The sequence below is a fragment of the Elgaria multicarinata genome, chromosome 1, assembly GCF_023053635.1.
Source record: "Elgaria multicarinata webbii isolate HBS135686 ecotype San Diego chromosome 1, rElgMul1.1.pri, whole genome shotgun sequence".
Taxonomy (NCBI): Eukaryota; Metazoa; Chordata; class Lepidosauria; order Squamata; family Anguidae; genus Elgaria; species Elgaria multicarinata.
The window spans coordinates 210,559,943-210,578,341 of NC_086171.1; the positions used below are offsets into that span (position 1 = coordinate 210,559,943).

Below are 18,399 nucleotides of genomic sequence, written 5' to 3' on the forward strand. Positions count from 1 at the left end.
ACACAGGTACCAACCAATCAGTGCTGTGCATACATACAAACTGGTAGAAGCTGGTTTTCCCCATAGCTTGATTCTGGGAAGAAGACTGTAGGTATGAACAAAACACAGTGAATGCACTTTCATAGTGGTTCCACCATTCAAATATGTGCACTCTTAAATAATTTACAGTATAATTCAGCTAACTACTTTTCCCCAACCCTTCTTTTTCTTTAAAGGAAGTGCAATTTCTCTACTCTTATATACTAAATGAGCTGCAATCACCACCAAATTGGACTCTATTTACATACTGAAAGCATTATGTTTTTAATACTTCATCTTTTTGCTCTTTATGTTGCTTTCTGTTTGCACTTTCCACAGGTTGTATAGATAAGCCAAGTCAAAGAGCCACATGTTTTAATCACCTTTGCACACAAGTCAATTTACTCAGATGAGTAGCTCAAGAGGTCTACACCAAGGCTATGCATTTGAGTAAAGTTGCCCTTGTGGGTTTTTTCTCTCTACCTGCTCCATTGGTTGTTACTTATTGGAGCCTTCTCATTGACTTCAAAAAGTTTTAGTTTATAGCCTAAGTATATCCAGGATTAGGCTTTTAAGGCATTTTCACACCGAGGCTTAAAGTCGTTCATGTTTCAATCAAGTTTGTAACATGAATATAAAATCCATGTTAGCCAGAATAATCATTTGCATTACAAATGCCTCTCTTCTACTTTTGCTTTTCCTGTAACAACAATCAGGTATTCATGTAAATAGGGTGAGAGAGGCTCAAAAGCTCACATATCAAAAACAGCCTCCATATGAAAATGCTCCCAGAAACCCCATCTTTCTAACTTTGGGTAGAACCTAGTCTGGGATCCAAAGGGTACATAGCATTCATTGAGCATAGGGTGACCATATGGAGAGGAGGACAGGGCTCCTGTATCATTAGCAGTTGTATTGAAAGGGGAATTTCAGCAAGTGTAATTTGTATGCATGCAGCCCCTGGTGAAATTCCCTCTTCATCACAACAGTTAAAGCTGCAGGAGCCCTGCCCCCTTGACCAGATACAAAAGAAGGCAGGGTTCCTGCAGCTTTAACTGTTCTGGTGAAGAGGGAATTTCACCAGGTGCATACAAATGACACCTACTGAAATTTCCTTTCCTATGCAACTGTTAAAGATACAGGAGGCCCTGTCCTCCTTTCCATATGGTCACCCTACATGAGCTAAACAAAGTTTATCAGCTCCCCTTTTTCCACCGTAACCCCTTGTGCTCCTTCAAAAGTTGCTCCTGAAGATTGGGGAACCCTCTGGGGGATTCCACACGTCGTACTGAGGGTGCTTCCTTGCGCCCCCAGTGCGGCCCCAAAGCGATTGTGTAGCTTGCCTGGAGAAGAGACGAGGAAGAGGCGTCCTTGCCGCCGCCACCCACCTACCTCCTCGCTGGCGGGGTCGGAGAGCTCGGCGGAAGAAGGCGGGGTCCGCTGAGCTCTCCGACCCTGCCGAGGAAGTAGGTGGGTGGGGGCGGCAGCAAGGCCGCCTCTTCCTCGTCTCTTCTCCAGGCAAGCTACACGATCGCTTTGGGGCCGCACTGGGGGCGCAAGGAAGCACCCTCAGTACGACGTGTGGAATCCCCCCTCTGAAGCAGCATTTGATGTGGTGTGAAGGGCAACATCCAGAAGGGGGAAACTGGTATGCGCGCACACACACACGTGTGTGTGTGTGTGTGTGCATGCAAAAGTGTCTTAGGTGCAAACAAGGAGCCTTTTGGAAACCAGCCCTCGTCTTCATCAAATCAACACGTTTTGTCATTCACTTCAATGAAGCCAGGATTTCATTGTGTGTTTTCAGGGAAAAACCTGTCCAAGGCCATCCTAGCTGGCTAGAAAATACAACTACAGCACAATCCTATGCATGTTTTCTCGGACGGAAGTCCCTTTAAGTTCAGCGGACTTACTCCCAGGTAAGTAGGTATAGGATTGCAGCCTTAGAAGTAATCATGGGATTTAGTTGCGAAAACCAAATTATTGCCAAGAGAAGGGAGATTTCAGCACCATAAACCATTTCACAAAATAGTTAATACTTTTATCATGTCAAATTTATCTAACACGTCTTCTGGCATGTGGATATGCTGGGACCACAGTTCACAAAGCGTGAGGAGTTCCTACATAAGGAGGCATGAGCAGTTGCTGGGAAAATGAGATCTCCTTCTGGACTCTTTACAGATGTAGTTTCATGATTTTTGGGGTGGGCCTGTAATCAAGAAGCTGATGTCTTCCAGCCATTCAGTACAACACAGGCAGCTGTGGAGCTTGGACTACACTCTGCAGTAGTATGGCATGAGTAGCTGCCAAGTGACCTTCCATGGGGGGCTTTAAGTAGGGTGACCCTATGAAAAGGAGGACAGGGCTCCTGTATCTTTAACAGTTGTATTGAAAAGGGAATTTCAGCAGGTGCCATTTGTATATATGGAGAACCTGGTGAAATTTCCTCTTCATCATGCTAGTTAAAGCTGCAGGTGCCCTGCCCTCTTTTAAATCTGGTCACAGTATAGCTGCAGTATAGCTCCTGCAGCTTTCACTATTGTGATGAAGAGGAAATTTCACCAGGTGCGATATGCATATAAATGGCACCGGCTGAAATTCCCTTTTCTATGCAACTGTTAAAGATCCAGGAGCCCTGTCCTCCTTTTCATATGGTCACCCTAGCTTTAAGGGAGGGTCCATACAGTGGAGGCTGGTGGCTCCAATGTCAGTGGGGCAGTGAATCCGCTCCGGGTTTCAGTCAGAACTCTAAAGGAGCCTTTGACATTGGATCCACCAGCCTCCATTGGTGCCATATGATAAGATTTGATACTCCCACATGCTGATTTAGTATTTGCGTCTTCCCCCACCACTCTTACCTCCTTTTACAAAACCAGCAATACATAACGTGAGTGAAAGAGGTGCTGAAGCAGTTGGTTTTGCAAGAGACATTCACTTCACTGTAGTTCTCTAAGTGCACCGCGGACTACGTATACTGAAGGGATAACCGAAATACAAAACAAAACGAAGCGGTTCTTTGGAAGATCTATACCCAACTGTTCCTTTTGTAGAACGACGATCACTCTGTTTTGTTAAACTTATAAAAAAATGTAGAAAACAAAGCTGAGAACCAAGAAACATTGCCATGTATGTATCAGCCAAAGTCCTTAGTGGAGAGTAAATACTCTTCATAGACTCCCTCTTGTTCCTAATCGTACCTTAAACATGTCTCCGGCGTTGATGTCTGCAGTGCTTTCCAGCTACTCAACGATGACCACAACAACGAACAGAACCAGAACTGTCAGCAAAAGGACTTTCCAAAAACTCATGTACACTGGACCATGACACACTTAGAATTCTTCCATACGAAATGTTCCAATATTGGTCTGTTCATTAATAGCTATTCTCTTTTCTTTTCTTTTTTTCTTTTTTAAAGACGGACAAAGGAATACTGTAGTTGCAAACTCCAAAAAAGCTTCCCTGAGAACCTTTTGTATTTTTTTTTCCATTGCGCTTTCCACTGGAGATCCAGAGCTGCTCTTTTGGAAAATAAAAAATAATGCTACTCTATAATACTTGTAAGAGTTCTCATGTCCAGCAGGTATCGAAATCCTCGGTGGGGTAAGAATCCCATTCCGGATTCAGGTGGATGGACAGCCTGCAGCTCCAGCTTTATACAATACATGTCACATAATTCATGTGTGATCTGGGGACATGGTCACAGGCATCACACAAGGTTGTGGAGCCTGTTTGCGATACAGACAAAAGCCCTGTTCTTTTAATGCTCTAAACCTTGGACTAACTACTACGGAGCCTTCTTTGTTAGTGGAGGTGCCTAGCAGCCTGTGAAGATCCATGGTCTCCATCTGCTTCTAAGTCCATCTTTGAATTCCTCCCCATAGAATGGGGTGAAAAAACAAAACTAAGCTCCCACTGTTTGCCAAAGGGGTTTCATTGAGTAAACAAAAACATTGGGTTTAATTCTGCTTCTTCTGAATGGCCTCTTGGTTAAGTTTTGGTCCTTTTATTCATTCATTCAACAAGTTTCGTAACTTGTAAACCTGAATATGCAGAGTGAAGGTCCTCTATATTCTTCCAGTTACTTTAATTATTTTAAATGTTTTTCCTTCCCCCCCCTTTTCTTTTTTTGCCCCACTGTAATTAGACCTGAATTCCTTTAATGGCCTGTTTGATGCTTTCCAGTAGGTCTTTGTTCTCAGGATTCTGATAGCACTCCTGGTTCGTGTACATGTCAGTAAGGGTGTTGACATAGGCATCAAAGTTCTGCTCACTGATTGGCTCCTGGGTCCAACAAAAACAAAAACAAAAAGCAATGACAATCAACCATGAAGCCTAATTGGAAGTAGGATGCAGAGAGAAAACGCTCTAATCTTGGGCTCAGGTGAGACTAGATCCATGTTTCACAGTATAGGCTGGGCCAGAATTTCTCTACATTCCTGGGAAACAAGTATATCAGCTGTTCCTAAATAATTCACTACTAAGGGTTCCATCCAACGTTGCCTGAGTGGATTTCTGCTCATGCAACAGAACTTTCTTCTCCTGTCTCTTATAGCCTCCACATCTGCTCTGGGGGTCCCCGAAGGGAGCTCTGCAGAGGGAAAGGGGAATTGCCCCCTCACTGTTCCACTGACAGGAAGCCTTCCATCGGCCAAGCGACACTAGTTCAATTTTATCATTTTTTTGCTCATTTATTTTGTCAGGGGGAAAAAAAGCTAATCTCTGCATGCAGTGTTATAGCCTACCTCCCAAATAGAATTATTGCAGCAGCCAGCCACACAACGTGCAGCCATGCCTATGCTAAAGGGCCTTTTCAGACAATATAAAATATTTTTATCCTGAACATCATGCCTGCACAAGCTCCTATCCCGCACCAGTTGCACAATGTCCTGTCCTTCAGCGCCGGCCCTACCATTAGCCTTAGTCTGGATTGTATTAGCTATATGCCAAGCCTATTTACCAAGGACATACCAGATATACACTACAAACTTACACTGGATTTATATCTGTTTAACTGCCATGGATAACCCTAAGTAGTCATGGGAATTGCAGACTGGTAAGGGCGAAAGAGCTGGGATTTTTTTCTAGCCTCCCTTCACTGAGGCCGCAGCTAGACCTAAGGTTTATCCCAGGATTGTCCTGGGGTCAAACCTGTTCACCTAAGTGCCACACAGGGCATCAGCGCTCAGGCAGGGATGAACCCGGGATGATCCTGGGATAAACCTTAGGTCTAGCTACGGCCTGAGTTCCCTCAAAAGAGGAAATGACTCTTTTAAACCAGTTTTTGTCTACGGAACGAATGTGTTCACAAAGAAATTTCTCAGTTTAGTATTACAAAGAGGTTCCTAAGTTTAACATCAATTTACCAGAGAAACAGACTGCCTAGAGAGGTTGTAGGAAGTGGCATTCTTGCTAAGAATGCTGAACGACCAGTTCAACCTCTGCATGTTTATTCAAAAGCAAGACCCCTTTGATTCAGTGGAAGTTAAGTAGGTATAGTACTGAATCCCCAACTTTTTTGTTTTGAAGCTTTGGGGGAAAGCCCCAGGATGCCTGCGTGGTGGCTTCTGCGTCATGTAATTGACCCAGCGCCACCGCACACCCATCCCAGGGCTTTTGACACATACAGACACATCTCTCATTGGTCACCACCCCACCTTCTCCTGATGTTTTGAAGTGGGTGATTCTTAGCTCCATCTTAGTATCCTGTTTTGTGTGTGCTTTTACAGTGCTTGTAGCAGAGCAGCTACCAAAAATTTAAACAGTTGTTTTTCAAATGAATGCTTGTAGCACAGGGCAAGAGGACTACAGCTAGGCTTATTTCCAAGTAAACATGTTTATAGATCAGGCTAGAAGTAGAATCATAGAATCACAGAATGGTAGAGTTGGAAGGCCATCGAGTCCAACCCCCTGCTCAATGCAGGAATCCACCTTAAATCTCCCCTGACAGATGGCTGTCCAGCTGCCTCTTGAAGGCCTCTAGTGTGGGAGAGCCCACCACCTCCCTAGGTGACTGATTCCATTGTCGTACTGCTCTAATCGTCAGGAAGGTTTTCCTGATGTCCAGCTGGAATCTGGCTTCCTTTAACTTGAGCCCATTATTCTGTGTCCTGCACTCTGGGAGGATCGAGAAGAGATCCTGGCCCTCCTCTGTGTGACAAATGTTTAAAGAGTGCTATCATGTCTCCCCTCATAGATGTCACCTGAGAATGCTTGATCTCTGGTCAATTTCACAACTGGATCTAATCTAATCAGATGTTCTGAGCTAATCAGTTTCACAACCCAACCCAGTCAGTTTCATAACCCTGCCAGAAAACGTGCAGGTTTGATTTACCCTTCCAGAAAACATCTCTATTTTATCATAGCAAAATTTTATTTTTTAAGTAAGAGAGTAATCTTATGGTCCCCAGGGAGAGTGTTTTTTTAGCCTGATTTACTGTTCTCATTGCTATGATTATTCCTTTATTTCTGTTTTGTGTAACCCCTTCCCCCTTTCATATGTTTTAATGTGATTTTAGATTGTAAGCCTCTAGGCAGGGTATTGCTGTTTTATTTGTATATTCTGTACAGCACCAAGGACATTGTTGGTGCTAAATAAATAAATAAATAATAACAGGACTGCTTGGAAAACGCTTCTGAGATTGGAGACAGTGCTCCGGCTTCAGAAGGGGGAGTACGAGATCCAACCCCAACCCCTCCCAGCTGGCATGGAGACAACTGAGGTCGGAAAAGCAACAGAGAAGACGACAAGTGGGTGGGGAGTGGAAGAGACTGGAGAGGCCAGAACAGAAGGTATCCTAAGACTTCTCCACGCTCCTTCCCTCCCCCTCTGGAGCACCCATGCTAGATGGACTAAAAAGCCCATCTAGCTAAAGTCACATAAGACAGAGGATGGGGAGGCGAGGGTTGCTTCAGCATGGCAGGGAATAGGTATCTCAGAAGCCTCTGAATTTGGAGGATTTTAAGCAGGGAGGAACTTGTTAAATAATTTAAAAAGTGCCTACAGCACATGGCTAGAGGATTGCAGTGTTACAGGATTACAGATGGAATCTACATACCTATACTCAGAAGTAAGCACTGCTGTCTTCAAAGTAATAAACTAAACAAATAACTAATTGAAATGTGTGGGTTGAGGAAATCTCATTCCCGGAAGCAATTAATCAAGGCTGAAAGATCAGGGAAAGGACTGCAGTACAGGGCATGAAATGGCTCTGAAACAGAAAGGCACAGCATGCAATAGAGAAAGGAAGGTTATTTCCAACATGTCATTTACCTTCCCTGGGGACAACTACTCCCACTGTGCCTCAGTCACACATTTTCCTAGCCACATCTGCAAAGGTTATGGTCGTATTCTGCTCTTTCCCTCCTTAACGGATTTTCTGTGGTAAGAATAGGATGACCATATGAAAAGGAGGACAGGGCTCCTGTATCTTTAACAGTTGCATAGAAAAGGGAATTTCAGCAGGTGTCATTTGTATATATGTAGAACCTGGTGAAATTTCCTCTTCATCACAACAGTGAAAGCTGCAGGAGCTATACTAGAGTGACCAGATTTAAAAGAGGGTAGGGCACCTGCAGCTTTAACTGTTGTGGTGAAGAGGAAATTTCACCAGGTTCTCCATATATACAAATGAAACCTGCTGAAATTCCCTTTTCTATGCAACTGTTAAAAATACAGGAGCCCTGTCCTCCTTTTCATATGGTCACCCTAGGTAAGAAAAAGGACGGAAGAAGAGGTGGGAAAACACAGGGGGATTGCAATTAGGTTATGATGTTGTGTCGGGTCCCATAAAATTGTGTGAAAGAGGCATGGTGATTGCACATTAAAAGCCTCATCTGGAAGCACCCATGATCCATCTTGGATATGTGAGGTACTGGTTCTTCTCTATTCGGCCCTGGTTAGGCCTCATCTAGAGTATTGTGTCCAGTTCTGGGCTCCACAATTCAAGAAGGACACAGACAAGCTGGAGCGTGTTCAGAGGACGGCAACCAGGATGATCAGGGGTCTGGAAACAAAGCCCTATGAAGAGAGACTGAAAGAACTGGGCATGTTTAGCCTGGAGAAGAGAAGATTGAGGGGAGACATGAGAGCACTCTTCCAATACTTAAAAGGTTGTCACACAGAGGAGGGCCAGGATCTCTTCTCGATCCTCCCAGAGTGCAGGACACGGAATAATGGTCTCGTTAAAGGAAGCCAGATTCCAGCTGGACATCAGGAAAAACTTCCTGACTGTTGGAGCAGTACGACAACGGAACAAGTTACCTAGGGAGGTTGTGGGCTCTCCCACACTAGAGGCCTTCAAGAGGCAGCTGGACAACCATCTCTCGGGGATGCTTTAGGGTGGATTTCTGCATTGAGCAGGGGGTTGGACTCGATGGCCTTGTAGGCCCCTTCCAACTCTGCTATTCTATGATTCTATGTGTTACCTGGAAATGAACAAAAATTGTTAGTGGACGGCAACATGCCAAAAGCTCCTGCATAGTTATTACTTTCCTGAGCTGAAGCCCGTCCTTGATATGGCTAAGAAGTAACTAAGGGATTGGCTGTTTTGGATAGATTCTAGGAGGGATCTACAACTAATTAAAAACTCTAAATTCTCCTGGTGGTTCCCTCTTTTGAAAACAGAACATTTCAGAGCCAGCTATTGGTCCAAACTGAGGCCACTTTCCCTAAGAAATGCTTTTATTGAACTGAGATTCCAAGTGATGCCAACTGCAGTTCTGGGTGGACGCTATCACAAGGTGCCATCTGAATGCACACTGTGCATCTGTGGCCAACATCAAGCGGAAGACATTGTTCACTACATGTTAATTTGCCCTCTGTATAGGGACCCAAGAGAGAGATTCCTGAAACCCTTGTTAACACATGCATATAGGAATGCCCTGGCAGAAACGTTTCTTTTTCTTCTGAGTGATACCAACAGAAGATGCGAATAGCTGTTTTGTATTTCATAGAATCATAGAATCATAGAATAGCAGAGTTGGAAGGGACCTACAAGGCCATCAAGTCCAACCCCCTGCTCAATGCAGGAATCCACCCTAAAGCATCCCTGACAGATGGTTGTCCAGCTGCCTCTTGAAGGCCTCTAATGTGGGAGAGCCCACAACCTCCCTAGGTAACTGATTCCATTGTCGTACTGCTCTAACAGTTAGGAAGTTTTTCTTGATGTCCAGCTGGAATCTGGCTTCCTTTAACTTGAGCCCGTTATTCCGTGTCCTGCACTCTGGGAGGATCGAGAAGAGATCCTGGCCCTCCTCTGTGTGACAACCTTTTAAGTATTTGAAGAGTGCTCTCATGTCTCCCCTCAAGCATTTAAACCACTCTGACTTTAGGCAATAGTGCTACTTTATAATGTCCTTTCCCCAAAGAATTCTATGAAACGAAGAAAGAATTTATGGGTCGGAAGCGCTTTTTCACTTAATTATATGCAAAACTCCTCCTGAAAATGCTTTCGGGAACTGGTGCTTTATCGTGCAGACGGAGGCTGAGTTCATAAGAGAGTTCCTCACCATGTGTGGAAGGCGGATATTGGCAAGACTTTGGATAAGAGTCTGGCTCAGTCCTGAGAGCTCAAGGAAGAGGGCTTCGTTCTGTTCCTCTATAATCTTGTTCTCCTCCTCAATGTTCTTGAGGTTCTTCTCCATGCTTGAGATCTGCAGCGTGAAAACAAGAGGAGAAATGGTCAGTATTTTGAAAGTTCCATTGAGTGGCACAAGGTTTATTTAATGCTTGTTTATTAGGATTGCATCCTGCTCTTCTTTCAAACTGCATGAGACGATGGCTCCTGCCAAAAACAACAGACTTGTGGCCAGTAATGCAAAATGCATAATACTAAAAGATCATGCTGCACATTTCCTAATCTTCACTCAGCTTCATTGGCTGCTGCTTGCATATGGTGACCCTATGGAAAGGAGGACAGGGCTCCTGTCTCTTTAACAGTTGTATAGAAAAGGGAGTTTCAGCAGGTGTCATTTGTATGCATGCAGCACCTGGCCAGAAGGTTTACAATATTTCAACACAGGGGAAATTACAGAGGAATAGGAGGCGAGGGAACACATGCTTTGTATTAGTTAATCTGTGAGATAGGGCTTCTCCACATTCAGCAGAAGTTCTCTTCTGGAGTCTTCGCGGGTTTAACGATTGGCAAAATACGTGAACTTTCCTCATTGTTTTTTTCCAGTTCCCTCTCGTATGTTTAAATTCTACCGCCAGTAGATGGCGCTCTTTTACAGCGTGTTTTCCATTTATTACTGCATTTTCAGGATTTTATAAAAATGAGGGATTTCCACTTGAAAACAGCGGGAGAGGCATCAGAGGTTGGCGACATCATGAAAAGGACTTGCAAACTTCCATGAGTGACCAATTACGAGCATGCAATAAACCGCTCATGTGGAGAACCTCCTAGTGACTGGCTCAGTGTCACTCAGACAGCTTTGTGGCTGCACAGGGATTTGAATCCAGGCCTCTCTAGTCCATGTACAGGGAGGACTGCAGCCTTAAATGCACATATGCTATTCACAATTGCCAGTGCCATGTGCATATTTTCCCATTTGGCTGCAGCCAATTTTTGTACCCAAGTTCGAAAAGCCTGCTTTGGCTTTCAGGTCATTTCTTTTTCTTGCTATCAAACACCAAATCTGGGGGAACGGGCACAGCACCACGCTAATTCTCCACCAATTCTCATGCATTTTTGTGTTTGAGGCCATAATTCTAAGATATGTGGCAAGATGGCACGGTGCTCACCCTTACACCATCCAGGCTTAAGCATTTCCCACTGTTCTGAGGTCTTTCCATAAAAAACAGGACAATGCTGGAACTCAAGCATTGAGTTCCCAAGCATTTACAGAGAAAGTAAGCTCAGTCTTCACATAAGGAGCAAAGAGAAGGAAAATAAATGCTTGTTCATTAGGCTTACACATTTCTATCACCTTGAGCGTGCCCAAACTCTGAGGAGCAGAGGATCTTGTTGAGTTCAGAGTGCAGGAGATCAAGCTACACTCCATCCAACGGATAAAGGAATTTGAGGCACTTCATTTATGGGGCCATTGCAATGAACTCTGTTGACTTGGCATCAGCCCATGACTGTGAAGCGTAGCTATGCAAGCGATCGAGTACACATACCTGTGACTGCAGCTTCACCATGGCTGCTTCCATCTCAGTGTTGGATTCATTCAGCTCACTAATTTCTTTGTTTAACTGCTTAATTTCTTCATCATTCTCTAGAACTGTAAGGGTGAAAGGCTGAAATGAAACAGCAGCCAGAAAATGTCCTGCACTAATATATACAAATAGATCCAAAACATGGTGCAATTTTTGCTGAATCCTTGTCTGGGTTTGGTCAGTGTTTGAATGGGAGACCACCTGGGGACCATCATGTATGCCACCTTGAGTTCCAGAATGGAAGAAAGGCAGAATATACATGTAATATTCTGACCAGATAGTGGGTGTTCAACCTGTTCTGGATGGGGTTGCACTCCCCCTGAAGGAGCAGGTTTGTAGCTTGGGGTTCTCCTAGAATCATCTCTATCCCTGGAGGCTCAGGCGGCCTTGGTGGCACGGACTGCCTTTTACAAACTTCTGTTGGTGGCCCAGCTACGCCCTTTTCTGGACAGGGATGACCTAACTACAGTTGTCCATGCTTTGGTAACCTCCAAATTAGATTACTGCAATGCGCTCTACGTGGGGCTGCCTTTGAAGACGTTCGGAAGCTGCAGCTTGTGCAAAATGCAGCAGCCAGACTGATAACCGGAACCAGAAGGTTCGAACATATAACACCGATTCTGGCCCACTTGCATTGGCTGCCTATACGTTCCTGAGCCCAATTCAAGGTGCTGGTTTTAACCTATAAAGCCTTACACGGCTTGGGTCCACAATACCTGACAGAATGCCTCTCCCGACATGAACCTACCCGTACACTGCGCTCAACGTCTAAGGTCCTCCTTCGAGTGCCTACTCCGAGGGAAGCTTGGAGGATGGCAACCAGGAAGAAGGCCTTTTCAGTGGTGGCCCCCCAATTATGGAATGATCTCCCCAACGAGGCTCGCCTGGTGCCAACATTGCTATCTTTTCGGCACCAGGTTAAGACTTTTCTGTTCTCCCAGGCAGTTAACAACATATGCTGAGTTTTTAAACTGACCCCAGAAGAGCTGTTTTAAATGGATATTGCTGTTTTTATGCTTTTAAATTTTTGTATATTTGTTTTAATGTTCATTGTTTTTAACTTTTGTAAACTGCCCAGAGAGCTTCAGCTATGGAGCGGTATATAAATGCAATAAATAAATAAATAAATAAATAAGAGAGATAAACACCAACCATTTGAAGTGTGGCAAATTTGCAACACCACAAAACGTTCTTAATCAAGCAGAATAGGTTTTTAGACTGACTGGAGGAAATTTAAACAGATCTTGTTATATGTCCCAGAATGCAAAGGTCTGTTGGTTGGCCCTACAGCTATTAAAATATGGGAAACTGGGAGAAGGTTTCGTTCACTGAGTCACAGAGAAATCAGGCCTGGCCTTACTCAGAGAAATGGCTTGGACTATGCAAAAGCGATTCGATACACTGAAGAAAAGCAAAGTCATGGAAAGCACAGAATGAGTTCAGTACCAACTCAGGGGCAATTTATAATTTAACCTAAAAGTATTTTTTAGCCTGCCTTTAAGGGTGGAAATTAGGGATGTGCTCCGCTTCTAATCGGACCGGCGAATTAGAAGCGGAGTGGGGGGCTTCGCCTGCCCTTAAGGTGGAGGCGAAGAGGATTGGGGGGCCGGCGGAGTGTGGCGAAGAGGATCGAGGTGAAGGCGGATCCTTCGCCTCGATCCGGAGCTCCGCCGGAAAGGTAAGTGGGGTTTACCGGGCCCTGCCGCTGTCGCTGTCGCCCATGCGGCGACAGCAGCGGGGCCTGGTAACCCCCCCCTCCTCTCCCTTACCTGCCTCCGTCCGCGGTCCGTCAGCGTCTTCAATTGAGCCCGTGGTTCCAGCAGGAAGTCTGGGCCGCTTGCGGCCCAGACTTCCTGGTGGAACCGCGGGCTCAATTGAAGATGGCGACGGACCACGGATGGAGGCAGGTAAGGCCCCCCTCCCCCTTACCGGGCTCTGCCACCGTTGCCACATGGGCGGCGATGGCGGCAGGGCCCGGTAACCCCCCCCTATGGGGGGGGGAACGGAGCTCCGATCCGGATCCGGAGCTCCGAGCGGAGCAGAGTGGGCATAGGCGGAGTGGGGACGGGGCGGAGCGGCCCGATCCGAAAAATAACGGATCTGAAAGTGAAGCGGAGTGGGGGGTCCATGCACACCCCTAGTGGAAATCTCTCAAGGCTATCAACCAAGTAATCAATTTTATTCTCTTACCATCGCTGGTCTTGAGTTTAGCGTTGAGAATTTCATAGTGGGGTGGGGTGGGATGAGGAAGAATGAATCTGGGCTCCAGTGTACGATCTAAACAATATCGCACAATTTGAATGTTCCAGGCATTTTATATACAATGGCCAATTTGCATGCAGTGACAACTCCTGTCTTTTAAAACCTTGTTTTTTTCTTGAACAAGCCAATTTGCTGGTCACTGCAGCTCGATCGATCCTGCTTGGATTCTCCTGTCAGAGGGAGCAGCTAAATAACCCAGGCATGCTCCATCTCTGAGTTCTTTAGCACGACGTCCAAACCCAGAACTTTGGCTTGTCTCTCCTGCAACAAGCCAGAGTTGAAACCCCGGGTTGTTTGGCTGCTTCTGCTGGCAGGATCAGCCAAAGAGGAATGATCGAACTGTGGTGATCAGCACACTGGCTCGATCAGAACAACCCAGTTTTTTTGTTGCGGTGTGCGAACTATGCCATTATTTCATTAATCCTTATTACACCCCTGTAAGGTCAGGTCATAGAATCATAGAATCATAGAATAGCAGAGTTGGAAGGGGCCTACAAGGCCATCGAGTCCAACCCCCTGCTCAATGCAGGAATCCACCCTAAAGCATCCCTGACAGATGGTTGTCCAGCTGTCTCTTGAAGGCCTCTAGTGTGGGAGAGGCCACAACCTCCCTAGGTAACTGATTCCATTGTCATACTGCTCTAACAGTCAGGAAGTTTTTCCTGATGTCCAGCTGGAACCTGGCTTCCTTTAACTTGAGCCCATTATTCCATGTCCTGCACTCTGGGAGGATCGAAAAGAGATCCTGGCCATCCTCTGTGTGACAACCTTTTAAGTATTTGAAGAGTGCTATCATGTCTCCCCTCAATCTTCTCTTCTCCAGGCTAAACATGCCCAGTTCTTTCAGTCTCTCTTCATAGGGCTTTGTTTCCAGACCCCTGACCATCCTGGTTGCCCTCCTCTGAACACGCTCCAGCTTGTCTGCGTCCTTCTTGAATTGTGGAGCCCAGAACTGGACGCAATACTCTAGATGAGGCTTAACCAGGGCCGAATAGAGAGGAACCAGTACCTCACGCGATTTGGAAGCTGTACTTCTATTAATGCAGCCCAAAATAGCATTGGCCTTTCTTGCAGCCATATCGCACTGTTGGCTCAGATTCAGCTTGTGATCTACAACCATTCCAAGATCCTTCTCGTTTGTAGTATTGCTGAGCCAAGTATCCCCCATCTTGTAACTGTGCCTTTGGTTTCTATTTCCTAAATGTAGAACTTGGCATTTATCCCTATTAAATTTCATTCTGTTGTTTTCAGCCCAGCACTCCAGCCTATCAAGATCACTTTGAAGTTTGTTTCTGTCTTCCAGGGTATTAGCTATCCCACCCAATTTTGTGTCATCTGCAAATTTGATCAGCGTTCCCTCCACCTCCTCATCCAAATCATTAATAAAAATGTTGAAGAGCACTGGGTCATCAACCCTAACCTTATAGAATTTGCTTCCATTAGATGAAATGAGGACAACCAAATTGGATGGCTTTAAAAGAGGATTAGGCAAATTTATCAGTGACTACTAGTCATGATGGCTATATGTTACCTTCAGTATCAGAGGCAGTATGCCTCTCTATGCCAATTGCTGGGAACATGAGCGAGGAGGACACTGTAGCATTCTAGTACACTCATGCCCTGCTTGTGGGCTTCATACGTGCATCTGGTTGGCCATTGTGCAAACTGAATGCTGGGCCAGATAGGATTTAGATCTGATCCAGCACGTCTCATCTTATGTTCTTAACATTTTAAAGACTGGGAGGTGGGGGAGCTGAATCTGAGAGAACACAGGCGCAAGTAAGGTTCTCTAGAGCTCACAGCTTGGAACCAGGTCCTTTCTACTGCACAGTTTAAAGTGCCAGCCACGCCATCACACTGGGTTTGACAACCCATGGTAAGTGACACAGCTGAAGAAGGATTTAAATTGGTCTCATGTGGCGCAGAGCGGTAAAGCAGCAGTTTCTGCAGCTGAAACTCTCCCCACGGCCTGAGTGCAATCCCAGCGGAAGCTGGTTTCAGGCAGCCAGCTCGGGTCGACTCAGCCTTCCATCCTCCCGAGGTCGGTAAAATGAGTACCCAGTTAGCTGGGGGAAAGGTAATAATGGCCGGGGAAGGCAATGGCAAACCACCCCGCTATAAGGCCTGCCAAGAAAACATCAGCGAAAGCTGGCGTCCCTCCAAGAGTCAGTAATGACTCAGTGCTTGCACGAGAGGTTCCTTTCCTTTCCTTTTCACATTCAAGAGGCAGCTGGACAACCATCTGTCAGGGATGCTTTAGGGTGGATTCCTGCATTGAGCAGGGGGTTGGACTCGATGGCCTTGTAGGTCCCTTCCAACTCTGCTATTCTATGATTCTATGATTCTATGAAACCACAACATTCAAGCATATCACGTGATCTAGTAGGAAGAAAATTGGGAACATTTTAGGAGTATTTTAGCGGTGTAGTATATTTCTAGCTTTTGGGAAGCTACGCTAGCCATATGTGCAAGAATTTAATTGAGAATAATATACATTTTGTTCAGATATTGGAGAGGATGTAAACTGAAACAAGATTTGTGTTCAATGTTGTCAGGGACCTTCAGAGTGCAATAAATATTCTGCTTGAATAGTAAAGCAAACATTTTAGCAACTAAGTTACCAAGTTCTAATTAAATTTGCAGGGATTTTCTTGGTCCAATGATACTGTTAATGGTGTCAGTATACACATCGTTTATGAAGTTATGTTGCAGAACTAGCCAAGTGATAAATCATGTTCTCTTACCATCGCTGGTCTTGAATTTAGTGTTGAGAATTTCATCCCCTGAGATTTTTCCCTTTTTCCCAGCAAATGTAGCTCTTGGACACCCCGACAGGCTGAAAGACAAGTAAAAGAGGATTTTAATAGAACTTCCAAAAGTAACTGCAACTACATAATATTAAGGCTAAGACCTTAAATATACACCGTATTTTAAGTAGTAGCAAAAAAAGTTTCTCTTCTGGGTTGTTAATTAGCATTCACAGTAAAAATATTAACTTATTAATTTATATTGCCCTCATTTGCCTCACTCTCAATTCTCTCATTTGACCCCACTGAGAAATCTGATTGGATCTGTTTACCCACAAGTTTTTAGGTCCTGATATCTGGTGATTTAATAGCTGGTATAACTTTGTGATAATCATTACATGATCCCTAATCTCTCCGACTAATTCAGGAAGAATTAGGACTCTGAAAGCCCTCTCTGAAATTCTATAGAGCTGGCTTGAGCACCATTCTTGGCTGAAAGGTGGAGTATAAAGCAAATAAATAAATAGAAGCTGCCAGTCAGTGTAGACAACACTGAACTAGATGGACCAATGTTCTGACTTGGTATAAGGCTGCATCCTATATTCCTAAGAAGAAGCAGAATTAACAGAAGCCATGGAAAACCAGTGTGCCAAAACAGAGCAGAGGAAAAGTGAATAACAGTGTTTTTCTGGGAAAAGTTCAGCTTGGCTGAAATCATTCGTTCTGATCCAAAATAGAAAGGGAAAGATTTGGAAAAGTTTTTCAAAGAAGCATTTTTCGTTGAAACTGTTGAAATTCCCCTCACATTTTGTGACTAGAAATGTTTACATTTGTTTTCAAAACAAAGCGAAAAATGTATTTTTGTTCTTTGGGAGAAGAAAGATTCCTCTAATTTCTGTTTTTTATTATTTCCTCCTCCTTTTTTCAGTGGGGGAAAATTACATAAAGAAAACAGCTATTTTATGTTCATTGTAAAACCATTTCCCAGTGGCAGATTTTTCAGCTGACTCTATAAGCAGTATTTTTTATACATCCATCAGGAATTTGCCATCATTTGGACAAGCTTGTGTTTGAAAGTTCAAAAAAAGAGAAATGTCAGTTATTTATGAGAGAAATTCCCTTGCAGGTTGGCCCATAAAAGATTCAGCTATAAAATGCGGATTTTAATCAAAGTGCATATTTTATGTCCCATAAACCCGAACAATTCTAATCCTAAAACTTGCAGTACTCCCAGATAGCACAATGAACTGTTCAGGACTACATCTGAGCACTGCATGAGATACCCACAGTGACGTAACAGACCCTTATACTAGGCCCGTTGCATAAATCCTTCTCAGGCCGAGCCCCACCACTTGAAGACCTGAGAGATTAATTAAAACCTTTCCCCTAGCTATGAGGGAAGCAGGTTTAATTCAGGATCTGCTCTAAATATACTGTGGGTATAATCTGGGGTGGGTGTTTAATTTAGGTGACCGTATGAAAAGGAGGACAGGGCTCCTGTATCTTTAACAGTTGTATTGAAAAGGAAATTTCAACAGGTGTCATTTGTATATATGGGGAACCTGGTGAACTTCCCTCTTCATCACAACAGTTAAACATACACGGGCCCTGCCCTCTTTTAAATCTGGTCACTCTAGTATAGCTCCTGCAGGGCTTGTTACTGGCCGGCCGGATGGCTGGCTTTTTTTAATTTCAATTTTTTTAAAAAAGCTTGTGTATAATTGTCACAAGTTTCTCTACTCTAACATTAGGGTGGGTGTTGTGACAGTTTACCTAAAGACTGGAGATCCCCTTAATGCCAAGGGCTGAAACAGCTCAATATGCACAACCCCAAAGAGGAGGTTTGACAACCTGAGTTTGAAGGATATGGCTCCAGCAGTTTTAAAACACAATAATTTTAAAACTTTGAACTTTTAAAAAAACCCTTTAAAAAAATGGATGAACAGATCTGATTCAAACCTGGCATGGCTAAATCTCTCCTTAAGAGCTATCATGGTGCCAACTTTCAGCCCTTTATCTTTTAAAAATGTCATTTTAAAAAAAATAATTTTAAAACCTCAAACTTTAAAAAAAAATCCTAAAACTCAATGGATGGACAGATCTGTTTCAAACTTAGCACAGCTAAAGTCCTTGTTAAGAGCAATCATGGTGCCAAGTTTCATCTCTTTATCTTTTAAAATAATATTTTTTTTTTAAAAAATTAAATCCTCAAAT

At 44.2% G+C, this 18,399-nt stretch overlaps 1 protein-coding gene across 1 annotated transcript in view; it reads right to left on the bottom strand.

Moving 5' to 3' along the window:
* Positions 1–4,132: 4,132 nt before the first annotated feature.
* The window catches only part of MYT1 (myelin transcription factor 1), a 116,901-nt gene continuing 102,634 nt past the window's right edge, over positions 4,133–18,399 (bottom strand). Inside the window, exons 19-22 of the mRNA XM_063120970.1 lie at positions 16,183–16,274; positions 11,138–11,241; positions 9,526–9,669; positions 4,133–4,299 (exon numbers count right to left, since the gene is read on the bottom strand). Of these exons, the coding sequence (XP_062977040.1) occupies positions 4,159–4,299; positions 9,526–9,669; positions 11,138–11,241; positions 16,183–16,274 (481 nt within the window). The 3' untranslated portion in view covers positions 4,133–4,158. The remainder of the gene's footprint in view (positions 4,300–9,525; positions 9,670–11,137; positions 11,242–16,182; positions 16,275–18,399) is intronic.